The sequence below is a fragment of the Hippichthys cyanospilos genome, chromosome 18 (assembly GCF_059441005.1).
Source record: "Hippichthys cyanospilos isolate Australia breed blue-spotted pipefish chromosome 18, RoL_Hcya_1.0, whole genome shotgun sequence".
Taxonomy (NCBI): Eukaryota; Metazoa; Chordata; class Actinopteri; order Syngnathiformes; family Syngnathidae; genus Hippichthys; species Hippichthys cyanospilos.
Window position 1 is genome coordinate 9,094,578 of NC_142386.1, and position 16,068 is coordinate 9,110,645.

General features: G+C 38.7%; 1 protein-coding gene across 10 annotated transcripts in view; it reads left to right on the forward strand.

The window, feature by feature from the left end:
* LOC148408871 (unconventional myosin-XVIIIa-like) overlaps positions 1 to 16,068 on the forward strand; it is a 79,843-nt gene that overhangs the window by 22,514 nt on the left and 41,261 nt on the right. For 8 of the 10 annotated variants that reach the window (XM_088440913.1, XM_088440918.1, XM_088440919.1 and 5 more), the window contains 9 exons: positions 868 to 1,038; positions 1,785 to 1,878; positions 2,720 to 2,912; positions 8,950 to 9,036; positions 11,562 to 11,700; positions 13,576 to 13,735; positions 13,804 to 13,990; positions 15,363 to 15,588; positions 15,731 to 15,840. In XM_088440913.1, the coding sequence (XP_088297039.1) occupies positions 868 to 1,038; positions 1,785 to 1,878; positions 2,720 to 2,912; positions 8,950 to 9,036; positions 11,562 to 11,700; positions 13,576 to 13,735; positions 13,804 to 13,990; positions 15,363 to 15,588; positions 15,731 to 15,840 (1,367 nt within the window). The remainder of the gene's footprint in view (positions 1 to 867; positions 1,039 to 1,784; positions 1,879 to 2,719; positions 2,913 to 8,949; positions 9,037 to 11,561; positions 11,701 to 13,575; positions 13,736 to 13,803; positions 13,991 to 15,362; positions 15,589 to 15,730; positions 15,841 to 16,068) is intronic. The other 2 variants (XM_088440922.1, XM_088440915.1) reach the window with 1 other exon arrangement.

Below are 16,068 nucleotides of genomic sequence, written 5' to 3' on the forward strand. Positions count from 1 at the left end.
GTAGTACAGTGCCTAAAGTCACTTAAAAACGATAAATGAACAATATTTCATGAGTAAACATCTGAGATACCCTTTCGCGACTATGAGGTCAATAATTTCCTGTTTTTCTTCTCCAGCGAGACAAACAGACTAGGAACATTTTTTGCTTGATTGCCCTCCACTGGCTAATTTGTACAACAAAAAACAAGCCACCATTTTTTTTTTTATAGTGACTGGTTATTCAGTAATCTTGGATAAGACATACTTTTTGGGACATTTCCTTTATTTTGGGAAGCTCCATGTACAAAACTTGCATTAATAAAAGCATGCTAACAACTAAATCAGCAAGTCTTTTTAAGCCCACAAATAGATTCAGTCATTCGACCATGAGGTGGTACAACACAAGAAATTGAGCTCTTATGCCTTTACATAGTTGTGCATTATAGACGAAGTACATTCCAATTTTGGAAAAATATATACCGATTTTTCTTTTTAAAAGTTGCTTAGTATAAAAAAGTTTTTTAAAAATTGACCCCAAACTTGTGATATCCTGTTTTTGTGTGCCTTGGGGGTGGGGAAAACAGTAACGCAACCATGCTTCTGGCAGAGTTTTGGTGCGGTTATTTTTCCTCGACCTACTTTTAAAATCAACGGACCCAACTTGGTCAACTTTTTTTTTTTAAATCTCCCCCGGCCCAAACATTTAATCTGTATATTTTTGTATTCATAGCTGATACATGTTTTTAGCACAGTTTACTGCATGCGCTCCACAGCTGTGGGACATTATCCAGAGTGTCAGGGACAAAATTACCACAAATACAAGGCCAGCCATGTGCGAATGCGTGCTTGGCAGAAGGGCTAATGAAGGTCTTCATGCATGCTTCTCAGCTGGCAGGAAACAATTTGCACGTCACGAGTGGGCCCAGAAGGCAGCCTACCTGCTGGGTTGTACCCTGGAGGAGCTCTCCTCCTCCATCTTCAAGCACCAGGCCAAGGGCACCCTGCCCAGAGCCGGCAGCATCCGCCAAACGTCCGAGGAAAATGCCACAGCAGAAGCAGGTACCCCCGCAACGCGTCCTGCTTTTGTCGCTGACATTCTTCTCCCCCACTAACACAAGCACACGCATCTTTCTTTCACCTGAGGGAAATTGCGTGCTCAGGAGCAAGGAAATCTTATCTTAGTAATGAAAACCGCAGCTTAACAATGGGTATTGACAGATAAGTCCGCACTCTTACTTGAGGACAAGCCATTTTGGACTCTCTCTTCATTCATTGCCCTTGAAATCATAATTGTCACACATTGATTTTTCACATGTCACCATGACGGTGGAACACTTGGAAGGACACTTGAATACAGGGCAGGTCGGAACTGACCTCAGTTTCACCTTTGGGTCTCAACCCCCCCTTAAGCGTGACCTCCCAGTCTTGGATGCATTAGCACACATGAAAATAGCCCTTGGGCGCCATAAAAGTCACAATTTTGTGAGAGATTGCTGTCGATTAGAATAACTTAACAGTTGGAAATTGCTATTTTGCGCCAACGTGAACGCGTGCTGATTCGCCCGAACACCCGAGGCCTAAACAACACTGAGATAATTTCTGAAACAATTTGAATTCTTTATGCCACTGGGTGTAATATACTCAAATATGATGCCATTATACAACCATTTTCATGTAAATGAGGTCGCTGTATCTCACATCTACTGTCGAAAATGTTTTACGTCTCATAATTCAACTCATTAAAAACTCATTGACAGTTTTTGCTTTTTGTATTATTTTGATGCGCACCCAACTGTTTTTCACAGCAGGATCCAAGACGTCGGCCATGGAGTGTTTGGAGGCCATGGCTACTGGGCTGTACTCTGAACTCTTCACCACCATCATTTGTTTAATTAATCGGTTAGTCGTCCTTTTTTTTTTGTCTTGGAGCAGTATCGTAATTAAAAAAAAACATATTCAATGTACCATAAATGTTCTATTGCAGATTTGTTTAACTATTTTTCATGCATGTTTTCCCTTCTAAGCCAGACCAGTCAAAAAAAGCAATTTTATTCATCCCAAAAAATAATCAACCTCTACTACTTAGATTTTCATTCATGACCGTATGTATTGTACAGTAGGTTTACCTCACTATTTTCCTTGATAATTTACGTCTGAACAGACTAAAAAAATATCGACCTTATGAATTAATTTGTTTAGCAAGAGAAAGAAACTCAAAACTAGATCTTTACGTCACGAATTTCGGTTACTGCGGGTATTTTTGGGAATGTTACTTCAGCGTTAAACAAGGGACTGCTGTACGTGTCCACATGATATGTCTTATGTCCACACACACATTATAATCCCAACCATAAAGCATATGATAAATGAAAACGCCAATGCCGAAAAAGTGATGTGCCATTTGAGTGTCATTTCTTAAATTTTGGAGCTTCATTTGTAGAGGTATCTTTTGGAGTACTTTATTCAGCAAGAAGATTGATGTTACGTCATTGCACATTTAATACTAATACTTAACAAAATATAACATTTTGCAACACACATTTAGCGATAATATCCTTCATGTTCCAATTAATTTGCTCTTGCTTTGAAAACGAAAAAACTGCACTGTTCCTGTCATGCCATTCAAATGGATTTGCGGATACCCGCAGAAATACTGTTAAAATATCACGTACCCCCAAAGTGCCTTGAGATACCCCGATTTGAGAGCCAGATGAAGTATCGTTTTCTCTTCTTGCTTTAGGGCCTTGAAATCCAGCCAGGTTCCCTTTTGCTCCCTTCTCATTGTGGACACGCCGGGCTTTCAAAACCCCAGGCTGGTAAAGCACGACCGCGGCGCGACCTTTGATGACCTATGCCACAACTACACACAGGAACGTCTGCAGACACTATTCTACCAGCGCACCTTCGTTCAGGAGCTGGAGAGATACAAGGAGGTGGGAGAATGCGAAGGCTCTACACTCAGCCTTAATCTTCCTGCTTTTTCCCTCTCCCCCCTTTGTCTGCTCGTTCTCTCACATTATACATCAAGCCCAGTGTGGCATGCTTTCACACATCACATTCTCTATCAGTCCCACCTGTCACTAGATGTGACATGCCAAAGTGGTTCATGTGTTGGACCTCCTCATTAGCGATGCCAGGCTTCACCTCTTCTGCGCAGATCAAAGTGTAGACACTCGCACACAAGCCTTAGGGAGACACGCCCACCGGCAGCACTACACACTACGCGTTAGGCTACTGCTCTTTTTATTGTTGGCCCGCTTTTCATTATTTAAAATACTCGTTTCTCGACAGTCTCGCTTGGTGGGTTGTTAAAAAGAGAAATACTTTCATCGCCTGTAACATTTATGCACCGTAAATTTCAGACTATGAGACGCGACGACATTCTCACGCTTTGAACCCTGCGGCATGTTCTCTGCATTTATTTTTATTTTTTACTAGCCACCAGGGGGCAATCTCCCTAGTAAACAAAGGGAGACATATAATATTGTAGTATTGATTTTGAGTTTGAAATGCTATGTTACTTGCCTCCAGGGGGCACTCTCCATTAGTAAACATAATCAGAGGTGTTACTGTTGTGTTGGTGCAGTAGTCTTAACAATCCTAGTTTGTCAGTCTTATGTTAAAAATACATTGGTGCTGCTCATTTCTAAACGCACAGGTATGTTCAGTCTGTGTTAAAGGCAACCCGAAAAAAAAAAGTTTTAAATACACATAAAAACTTTCATGTACCATCCGTCTGCTTAACTATTGGCTGTTATAACCTGCAGTTTATGGTCCGGTGAAGCCTGTTCTTAACCTGGAAAGATCTGGAAAATATGCTTGACACAGGCCATTGTGGACTGGAGTTTGAGACTTCACGAATAAGAGGGTTAACGATTAACGATTGTCCGCCATTGCTGTTTTGGTTTTTCCAATCTGCTCCTGCTTATCGGATGAAAACGATTTTGCCGTTCAAAGCTGAAGTCGCATGACAAAATCGGATCTAGATCAGTTTCAGAAACACATGCACAAGTGGCCTGGGTTTCATTCGAAAAAAAAAAAAATCCAATCTGTGTCCTTCAAACTTCCATTAAAAAATCAGATACAGATCACATTGGGGCAAAAAAAAAAAAAACCTCATATAATTTCAAACTGCCGTCTTAACTTAGCTTACTTAAGCTTGCTTTCCACCACAGCGCCATCTTCTGGATTTGGTCCTTGCCCAGCAAATCAAAGGATGATGCCCACAAAAAAATGATCCACTTCCAAATTAGCCTTTACATGTCAACTCTGCAAATACACACACTGAGCAGTGCCGCATTTCTTTACATAATTATGTGGTTTTGCTGATTTCTCTCATGATAGTTGCACCAAAGCACAATACCAAACAAACACACCACTTTGACTCTACACGCAAGAGAAGAAAAGGACATCGAACAAAAAGAACCTCAGTGCAAAAAGAAAGAATCAATCAAATTTCGTCTGTTGGAACTGAAAGAAGGAATGACATGTCTATTGTGAGAAATGTCTGTTAGCATGAATGTCATACACATGTCACTCAATAACAACACAGCAAATGTGTCGGTGGACACTGTGACTGGTGGGCAAAATCACAGTGCTTTGAAAAGGAAAAGTGGATGATGCATATGTAGAGTCAAAGATGGCAATTGTTGCTGAAGAAAAACATGACATTGTGTTGAAGTATTTAGAAGAATCTAATCTCCAAAATTGCCTAACAATGTCCTTATGGTCATGGTAATATATTTTAAGTGTGGCAACAAACTTCATATTTTTGGGGTATTTTCATAATGCAAAATGATCAATCCAGTCAGCTCTTTAAAAGGTATAGCAGTATAAGCATATTATTTCAGAAGCACCTTCATCTACTGTTCAGGCAGCTTTATTGGAAACATCCATCATGATCAACTGTCCATGACCTTTTCATGTTGATGAGAATTTAGCTTTGACCTTTGGCTGTGTGTGACATATCTGCTAGTGTTATAGTCCAAAATCATTTGATCTCCTCCATTCATGTTTCATTTCAAAAGAGTGTTGATGATACCAAAAGGTATTCGGAGTGTTTTGGCGCTAGGCTTTATTGAAGGGGGTGGGGCTATAGCACCTAGCATTAATGAAGAGCATGTGAACAAATCCAGCACATGAGCACATATTTTTACAAGCAGCTATCAAAGAACGATAATACCGTGTAAAAGTTTAAAGTCATCGGATTTGATTTGTAGTGTTATTTAGGTCTTTGTAATAATATATGATAATTACAGTACATCTTTTTTGCATTAACAACCAAATGTGAAAATGAAAGTTGGAATTTTCCATCCAATTCATCCTAATCTCCTGCCTGGGAGATAAATAGGCGGAGCAAAATGAAAAACTGCATCTGTGTGTAGCCTTATTCTTCTTTGTCGGTGCATTTCAGACTATGAGGATCCGTGGAACTGTCGTAGAGAACTGGGTCAAACTCCTTTTAAACCTCACTCTGTATCAATAATTGCAGTGACAAGCAGGTTTCAAAGTGATGCAAGCACACAATGGACTTTGTACTTATAGAATTAAAAGCTGTCGTATAGTGCAGGCGCAGCTGGTTGGATTGTCTTTGTATTTCCCCCTGCATATTGCAGCTTCACAGTAGAAAAGAAAATCATTTAGGCTACATCACACACACAGTCAACTTGAACACTGGCATCTGTCATGTGCGCACTATTAGCCCTGCAAACATTTTCCCCACATTTCCAGTACAGCCTGTGAGCTGCTTGTGTGTGTGTTTTTTGTTTGCTCCAGACATGGTAATTTATCATTACTTGACTCCACATGATCCTTGAAATGTTAGCATCTGTTACAGAAATTACATCCTCAACATTTTTCTTTTGTTTTTCCAAGAAGGCGTTTTAGAAAATACAAAATCTGGATAAAGAGCTGGACTGCTGCTTGCAAACTCACAGTCGGGATGCAATGAAACTACAAAAATAATCTTGATCAGGTTTCTTCTCCTTCCTTCCGAAGGAACTTTATCTATTATTTTAATTTGTCGTAATATTTGCCACTTGTGTCATTTATCACGGCTGGTCACAATTTATCACCTCACCCGGTTCATTCTCACAAATTTCTGGGAAATGTTTAAACTGCCATTTACTCGGGAAAATGGAAGTAGAAACACAGTCTAAATAGGCAGCAAGCATCCATACATAAATGCACCCAGGCATAACTGAATGAGTGTTAGAGCATTCCTTTGCAGCAGTTATCAAGAGAGAAAGTGCCACTAATGTATTGCACTGAGCAACATTATCAAAATTAATGTTTGTGCTGCGTTTCAGAGTCATGTTTCATGAACTTAAATGCATAATGTACACAATCAAGCTCCACACATTCATTGTACAGGCATAAAGTGAAAAGCAATGTTTAGAATTAAGTATTAAGTTGTTTTGCTTTTTAAATATGATTTGAATGAATAAATCACTTGCACATAGTTGAGCGAAACATTCTGTGATGTCTTTCTGCAGGCAAGGGGTTGACTGCATTTAAGTGACCAATGTACATGTCGCAAAGTAACACTCACTCGAATTGGCTCTTAGCCAGGAAATGCAAGATAGAAGTTCTAAAATTCCACCTGAAAAGGCATTATCTGGTAAAGCAATATTTATATAATTATATTATTAAACTTATAGTGTATGTGGCAGATGAAATGAGCTTCATTGTGACTTTTTGTTTTATGTAACAATCAGTGTACATGCACCGTCTCCATTTGGCACTCATCGATGCAACTGTAAATGACAGACCAGCATTAAATGTAAAATGCCCACCTCTGAATACGACTAACTATAATTATTTAATATTAAAGAGAGTTTTTAGGATATTATGCAAGTAGTAGCTCGAGACATTTGAAAGGAGCAATTTAATTTTCTCAAGGTTTCGATAATAAAATATGAGGGGATAGGGATTTTTAATTAATTTGGTTGCTAGTACCGCCAGCGTTTGAAAAGTGTATCTGAACTAGACTTCTTTCTTATTGTTGGCATCCACTCAAAAAGTGACACTCAGCATTCATTTTGGAATCTGGGGTCACATGGAGGCCATGTCTCCGAGCGCTCCTGCAGAATTGGATGAGTTTTTTTCCTCCCCTTTGCTATGGCTTGATCTGTTTGTCGCTTGCAAATGCAAATAATTTATAGGGATTTTCCGCGGAACAAAAGCTATAACAATAGCAATAACAATCTTCATCCATCCTAACTGTGGTACCAGAGAAGGCAATTAAATTAAGCAAAATTGATACAAGGGAGAATGTTACATTCCAGATTAATTTACCTCTTCATATCTTAATTACATTTTGATTGTCATCAGGCTTCTCTAAAATTTGAATTAACAGACCAAACAAGTTCTTTTTAATTGATTTAACAACTAGAAGTCCTTATAATTATAATCCTTATGCTCCTTCTAATGCCTACTAACAATACTTTTGTCCAGTGTTCGCTGTGAGAAAATGTGACACACAAGTCACTTGTGATTGCATATCTGGCTTGCATAAAAGCATCATCCCATTACGTTCCTATTAATCCTGTGAGCCGCCTTCGGAAACACAATAGGCAAGGCGCTACCTTTGGTGATCTAACATACAAAAATGGATACATCTGTCAATATTTGTCCATTGCAAAGGTCACTGTCACAACTCAATGTGAGTGGCTATAACTACAATAATTCCCCAAATATAACACTTTTTTCCCCCAAAAATGAAGGCCAAAAGGTATGGGTGCATCCTTAAAGACCTAAAGATTATTATTTATTTATTTATTTATTTTTCGAAATCACTTAAAGAAGATTGATCAACCAGTGCCTCTTGCAGCTAGCACCAGCTCGTTTTAGCTGAGGTTGTAACGGCATTATTTTCAATAAAAGAAGTGAGCAGGATGAACCAATGTCCTAGTCCATCTTTGTTCACACACAGAAATACAACTAAAATGGAAATGACCATATAAATGTAATGATGTCTCCAGTTGGTTCAGTTAAAGAGACACTGTGTAATATTTGACAGTTTTTCATTACGGACATCAGGAGTTGCTGCTTTTGCCATTGTCCGTAGCTATAACAAACATGGCAGGCTCTGAAGAAGTGCCACCCCCCATGTAATATAATTTAATGATAACTAGACCTACGATTACATTTAAAACATACTATTGGTCATTAAGAACACATTTATTTGCAAGTTTTTGAAATTAATAATCCTTTAATTGTGTCCCTTTAAAGTGGCATGCTATGTAGCTATTTGCAATGGTTAGAGAACACAGAAAGGTATCCCATTTGACACATTTATTAATGTAAATACCCTAAAGTGCTTGAAATAAATAACACGGCCATCCTCATTTAAACTAGAAACATTTTTGTCCCACTAAACCATTGGAAAAAAAAACAATAAATAATCAAATATCTAATTAATAATAAATGTGAATTAATCTGGAACATTATCACAGGAGCAACACTATCTTAAAAATTTTAAGATGAAGAAAAAGGTCTTAAACATGCAGATTTTTTTTCTAAATCACATTAATGCTACAACAAGCTCATTGAAAACGAGCTATTCGCCTTTCTTTTCATTCCTGTTAAATACTTTTCCATGGTGTCTTTTGACAGAAAGAAAAGTTACTGCACAAACATTGACAATGAGAGTATCACTGCACCACCTGGTGCCAATGATGCGTAACTACACTTTACACGGCAAAAGCAAAGCCTGCTTAGCATATCATGAAGTATAAACACAGTCTAAATAGGCAGCATTAGGTACAGCCCACTATTTGAGGAATGGTTTGTATAAAGCAGTTTAAAATGTTCAAGGAGGTATTCTGTCCTCTCCTGATTGACAACATTAAAACCCGATAAAGTTAGCAAACAACCAAAGCCCCTTTCTCATAGATCCAGCTCACTTAATAACCTCTCGGCACAAAGAACGTAATTGCCTTCACATTTTGCATGCGTCTCTTCCACCAGGAGAACATCGACATTGCCCTCGATGACACGGAATCTAACACATCTTTTTCTGTGGCAGTGGTGGATCAAGCTTCAAGCCAAGCACTTGTAAGTTTAATTCCAAAACTACTTTTCCTCACCTCTCAAATAAACAAGTGGGACTTTGGTCACCTTTCAAGGTCTGTCATCTCTTGCTTTTCCACTGGTGCTGCTTTAATTCAGAAATAAATATCAGTAGGCTTCAGAAGTTTGTTTCCTTTATGGAGCTCTCAACCACTGAAATGAGTTGTTTGGCAAAGGGTTTAAAGAAAAGGAAGGTAGGAGCACAGAGAGAAAAAAAGGTTAGAGCATCGACTTCAAAAGAAGTAGAATCAATGTTTGGCCTTTGCAGCTTCTGATCTGCACCATGGAAACAGAAATTGTGGGAATTTAGAGAGTCATAGATCATCTTGGTATTATTCCAATGCGTTTTGATTTGAACACTTTACTCTAATTCATCCACAATCTAATGCAGGGGTGTAAAACATTTTTGCAGAGGGTCATATTTGATGGGGTGAAAAAGCGTCAGGCCCACCAACTTAGTTGCTTTTGCTTTAATTTTATACGCTGTTTGTTTCCAGTCGTTTTGCCTGGAAGTGTCTCCGGGATTGAATTCCTTAAAAACAGCCACGGTCTCTTGGCAAATTAAGTAAAGTTGTTTCAACGAACAGGATACAGCGTTGGGCGTTTGTCATCCACAGTACGTAAATAGTTTTCGGCCTTGGGCGTTCGGCATCAAACCATACACCCGACCCATGGGAAAATATTTCTGAGGGGAACAGTGTTATTCCCCGTCTGTCCCTGATCGCTAGGCTTTACAGCCCTGCACCTATTTTATGTGGACATTTGAACACGATCTGCATTTGGCCCCCGGGCCAGAATTTGGACGTGCTTGATCGAATAGGATCGTTATCAGGTGCAATGGACTGTTAAACAAAACCTTAGAAAAACACTGATTCCTCCATTCCTATTTAAAGTCAAGTGATGCTTTTTTGATCAGATGTTTTTTTAGGCAGGGTGAGGGTGTCTATTTTTTTTTCACAGTTCTACCTATCACTGTTCAATGAAAGCCACATAGTTGTCACCTGTCTCCTCCAGACTGATACTTTGTGTTGCAGTCAGTGTAGCGTGCAGGGCTGATAAGGATGTCACTTTCTGATAGGCGCTGAAACCGATTTTGGTTTCCTGACTTTGGTTTCTTCCGGGAAGCGTTCGGGCTGCAGACACATTACTGCAGCGGGGAGATCATTATCTCTGCAACTCATTTTCATCCATACAAAAAAAGTGACTAAAGCAGCGGTATTGTTTTCTTCTTCGTCTGTTGCTTTGTTTATCTTTCTGACTGTCGGCAACGAATGCAAAAAAAAAAAAAAAAAAAAGCAAATAAAAACAAACCTGCTGGTCCAATTTAGAAGGAATCTTGTGGAAATATGCACCGGCAGCCCATGAGATTGTGGACAAAATGGGAGGGACATTTTTTTATTTTTTTCACAACACTGGGTGAACAACATCTCATTTTAGTAGCATGTGACACATCCAGTAATTGACCTTGGTGGGAGCGTTTACACAGAACTTCTCAGAATCATTTGGTATCATGATACGTGAAAGCTCGTCTGATTATGCTTTAGAGTTTAAATCTTAGCTCTAGCCTGTGTGGCATGTTCTTCTCATGTTTGTATGCTCTTGCGGTACGTTGCTGTACTCCCACATTAAAACAAAATAGCAGAGATGGGCATTTTACAAATTTTGGCCGGCCCTTCCATCATCATTAGTTCTCCATTAAATTTTTCAGACCAAACCAAATTGTAATTGTCAGCCCGTTGGGCTGTCATTATATTTTACTGTTTTTTTTTTTTCCGTTACCTTTTGCTTTTCAAATTAAAAGCAAATTAATTGTAACACAAAACAGTTTACTGCAAAACTGGATAAAATGTCTGTTATCAAGAAGAGAGACTGGAGACAAGGAGCAAAATCCAAGTCAAACAACAAAGTTTTCTCCAGAAGAGTTTCGCCAGTTTTGCTCAACTCCCATAATTGGTCGGGGACCTTCCACTCTCTAAACAGGAGTAGTCCACCTGGTTTTACATGCAGCTGGCTACATTTATTACATTCATCATTTTTACCACACTGAAGCAATACATGTTTTATAAAGCATATAGTACAGTAAATGACATAAATAGTAAATTCTCCCATCATACAGTTATTCCTTTGGAGATATATGTCATCCCATGATCACCTATGCCAGACTATACACCTTTTTTTTTAATCCTTCCCCTCGTCTTTTAAATCTGTGAAAGTCTTTCTTTCTGTTTCAGGCAAAAAAAAAAAAACCCGCTAAACTGATTATGTTATTATAAACACAGCAGGTGAGGGCACAGGAGCACCATTACTTTTCAAATTTTAATTTCCAATGTCTGCATCAGTATTGGGTCTGCGACACTTATAAAAAAAAGAAAAAAAAATCACACTTTTCAGAGAACAGCTTGCATTAAAGTAAATGAAAAACAAAGGCTGTTTGATTTTTTTCCTATGACAAAAAATGAATCATTGCAGTTGGGAACTAGTTTGTTTGTTTGCGCTGTCCAATTGAACAGGTGCGTAGCGGCCGAACAGATGAGGCCCGCGGGCTCCTGTGGTTGATGGAGGAGGAGGCACTGCAGCCTGGGGCGTCAGAGGAAACACTGCTAGCTCGCCTTTTTAGCTACTACGGCCCAGCTGAAGGCGAGATCAAAGGTGAGCCCAGCAATCATTAAAATGGCTGCCGTCCCACTTCATATGCGCACCAAAATTAAGTTTTATAAAAATGACTTCTGTAGCTTTTCGAAAATCCGGCTCATCAACTAACAAATGAATAATAATCAGATGAGTGAAAGTCATAAAAAAAATAAAATAAAAATTGACGTTATTTTTCGTATCATTACTAAATGCGCATGTGTCTGATGTGCCATGGGAATGGGTGGAGAAATCCTTAGATTGATCCTGAGATTTGATCCCTGAACTGGGAATTTTAAAAAAACAAACACTCACTATAGCATGTCAGAATGCTCAAAATGGGATGATTGCTTCTCTTTTTGAAAAAAGCTAGCATTAAGAGTTCATATGTTAAAGGATAATTGAAGATTACCATTAATATTGTGTTATATCAAAGGAAAAAGCCATCGTGAGATACACTGATATATCTGCTTTTTGCGATTTATGTTATTTTCTCAATAACAGCAGTAATGTTATTGTCATATGCATAGTAAGACCACGCAATGAAAGTCTTATTCTGTTCACTCCCCTGAGCAGACTACATTCCATAATCGAGCAAATAATAAGGTAGGCAGGTGTGTGTATTCATCCCAAAGTGTCTTTTTTATGTATTTATTTATTTTTATTGGAAACCCATGTACAAATTATCAAAGACAATGATTAATTTATACCCCCGTACTATGTATATTTCTCTGGAAGAGTAAATCAATTCTAGGTTCATGTCAAACTATACAAAGTTTCAGAGGTCTCATGTATTTATCCAAAAGGTTTCAAACATTTTTGTGTGTAATCCTGCCACAACAAATTTTGTGATTACCTCCAATCATGAAACAGCAATAATTTTCTTGGGTCAATTTGACCCTGGTTTTGCTTATTATTTAATTTAAAAATTCAAATATTGTCACTAAAATGAATGCAAAACCACTTTTCTTTGATGTGTTTATTATACGTAAGTTAAAGGCAAGTCTCGTGCTGAAGCATTCAACATTTACTTTCATTTGACCCGCAACTTAACAGTGGGGTTAAAATGATTGTAGTCATTGTCCTTTTTTTGCTGTTGAAAATTTATGTATTAAAAGTACCAGTGGTGTCGGTACTTAAGAGTTAAATACTCGTATTGGTAAATATCAATTTCTCCATATAATTCAGTGCAGTTCTACAAGAACCACAAAAAATATAAATTCATTTCTATAAAAAAGTTATAGTTTTAATGCAGATCCCAGATTTAATTTAATTTCTGTGGAAATACATCTAAATGATCCGCTTGTTGCCTTACTACATTACAAAATGTAATCGACAGTGTGATCCCAGCATTTATAGACTACACCAAATTCCATCAAACAGATTGACCAGCCACAAAAGTCCTTGCTGCGTTATTGTTGTTCTGCCATAGTTGCCATGGTTACAGCCCATGCAGAGCGCTCTCCCAGGAGCACTCAAAGCAACTGAAGGCGTGAAGTGCGATTTTTTTTTTTCGTCAAACACAACCTCTGAAAGCATCTCATTTATGCCCTTTTTTATGAAGGCAGATTTCAAGCTTTTCTCCAGACTTCATCAGCTATGGCTCTTTGACATGCAAACCTTGAGTCACATTCTGCTGTTAGGTGTGGATTTTGACACAGCGCCCCCACTTAATAAGATTTGAAAATGAGAGAGTTTTGTTTTGAAATAAACGCTGTATACGGTATATTTATTCAAACCAATGTGCATATTAGGCCTGTATTGACAAATCCTGCAGACGGCCTGGAGGCACATTTTCCTCAAGTCCCACGGGAGGCTGTTTATTTTTGTCACCTATCCTTACGTGCACTAGCATAGAACAATGAAATCTTACGATGCTTATTACTTGAATATCAGGTCACACCTTTCTTCTGAAGAGCGAAAAAGACTATCACTTCCTACTGGGTCACAGTCACGGTACTGACTGGGTAGAGTACGACGCCCGCGGGTGGCTCAACCACGCCAAGCAAAATCCCGCATCGATCAATGCGACAAGCCTCCTGCAGGATTCCCAGAAGTAAGCGTCAGCCATCTTTTTTTGTCATAATAATAAGACGTCGGGCTGACGCAATACGTGTCTCGCAGGAAGATCATCAGCTCTTTGTTCATGAGCCGAGCAGGTGGGGCTACCGTTCTGTCAGGTTCCATCGCGGGTCTTGAGGGTGTTTCCCAGCTGTCTTTGCGACGGGCCTCAAGCTTGAGGAAGACCTTCACATCAGGAGTGGCTGCGATCAAGAAAAAGTCGCTCTGCATACAAATAAAGCTTCAAGTGGTAAGCGTGGGAGTCGAAATTGAAAAAAGATATTGTTGCTGGCACTATAAAACAATGGGAGATGATCAAAAGATTTTATGGGAGGAAACCAAGGATGACTTTGGAAGTTGAATCAAATGGCACACACGCCTCCTATTAAGGTAATAAATGGTAAAAATAACAAAAGTTGAAAAACGGGCTTCTGCCAAATCTCATTTGCTGATTGTAACTCACAATAAACTTATTTTTTTAATCTTTTTATCACGCCTACATATTTGTTTTATACACATTTCAAACTACCCAAAATGTTTTGCAAACAAATAACATTAAAAAAAATCTCAGACCATTGAGAGCATGTGACGTGGAATATTAGAAAATTAACAAAGGAGGGAATGAGTGGGGCTAGAAAAATAGTATGAAGATGACCTTAAAGTACAGCTAGTATAAGGAGTAACACTACTGAGTAAAAGAAAACCTACACATACAACTAGCAGAACACAAACATGTGAAAAAGGTAAATAAACAAATGAACAAAAATAAAACAACTGAAAACAACAAATATAAACAAATTTAGAAATGATAAGAAAATAATGCTATCACAAAATACAATAATTTAATGTTTGCATTTTTTCTTCATAGCTATTTTTTATCTGGTTTTTGCACTTGTTTTGTTGTATTCATTTGCATCCATTTAATTTTTGTAATTGCATCTTTTTTGCTGTGCTCTTTTAATGTTTGCATTTTTATTTGCTGCTGTTTCAATATCTGTTTTTATACGTTTTGTTGTAAATTTGTTTTAAATTTGTAAATTTCTTTTTAGTAGTTGCATCTTCTTGCTTCTTTTTTATTGTTTTTCTTTTAATCTCATTATTGTTTGCACTTGTTTTGGAATCTTTTTCAATTGCTAGTTTGTGATTGCATTTTTTTCGCTGCCTATTTTAATGTATGAATTTTTTTGTCTGCAGCAGTTTTAATCTGTTTTTGTATGTGTTTTGTTACAAATTTGCATCCATTTAGTTTTTGTTATTGCATATTCTGTCAGTTATGTCCCTGTTGGCCACTGTCGACGATGCTAATAAGTTCTCTTAAACTTCCATTTTACATTGCTCTGATGTCATCTACAGTATATGCTGCCTGCCGTTGATTTCAATCCCGGGATTGCTCTGTCAGACTTTGAAAAATTGCAGCACAAATATCAGTAATCAGTTAGTTTTATTTGTACATTTCTCTCAGCATTTCTACACAGTTTTTCCATGTCAGTTATCACTTTTATTTTTGAAGCAGCGAAGAAATTAAAAAAGCGGCGTCAGGCCATCGTGCGAAGCCAATCATCATAATGCTAACCTGAAAAGGAGTCTTGCTAAGTAAAGCCCGTAACTTTGCTTTGTCCCAGGATGCTCTGCTGGACATGGTGCGGAGGTCCAGGATTCACTTTGTTCACTGCATATTGCCTAAGGCGGATGCTCTGAAGGCTCTGAGTGGATCTTTCTTCAAAGCTGTAGAAAGTGAGGCTCAGGGGGAGGGTGGAGATTGTGGTTTAATGCAGCTGGATGTAGCTTTGCTCCGTGCTCAGCTGCGCGGATGCAAGCTCCTTGCCGCTCTCCGGATCTATAGACAAGGTGAGACGGTTGCTACGTAACCTTAAGAGCTATACACTCATCCCCCTGCAAAAAAAGTTTTTTTTTTCTTTTCTCCTCAGGCCACCACTCAGACTATCTTTCTAACAAATTAAATGTTGTTATTGTTGATTGACCTTCACAGGTTACCCCGACCACATGGTGTTCTCCGAGTTCCGCCGACGTTTTGATGTGCTGGCACCGCACCTCACCAAGAAGCACGGGCGGAATTACATTGTGAAGGACGAGCAGAGAGTGAGTCAATCAGCGAGAGAGCGCTGCCACTGGCCAAACAGTTAAGATTAATGTTGTGAGAGGGGAGCTTCATTACATCTGCCCCTGATTTGTCAGCAGCCGTCTGACGGAGAAGTAAGCCTTCATCCATCAAGAGCTGTTGTCATGATCTAATCAACTTGACCACATTTGTATTGTGCCTGCTAAAGAGGCAGGTCGGAACTGGGGCTGAGAAAGACCCTCACTGCA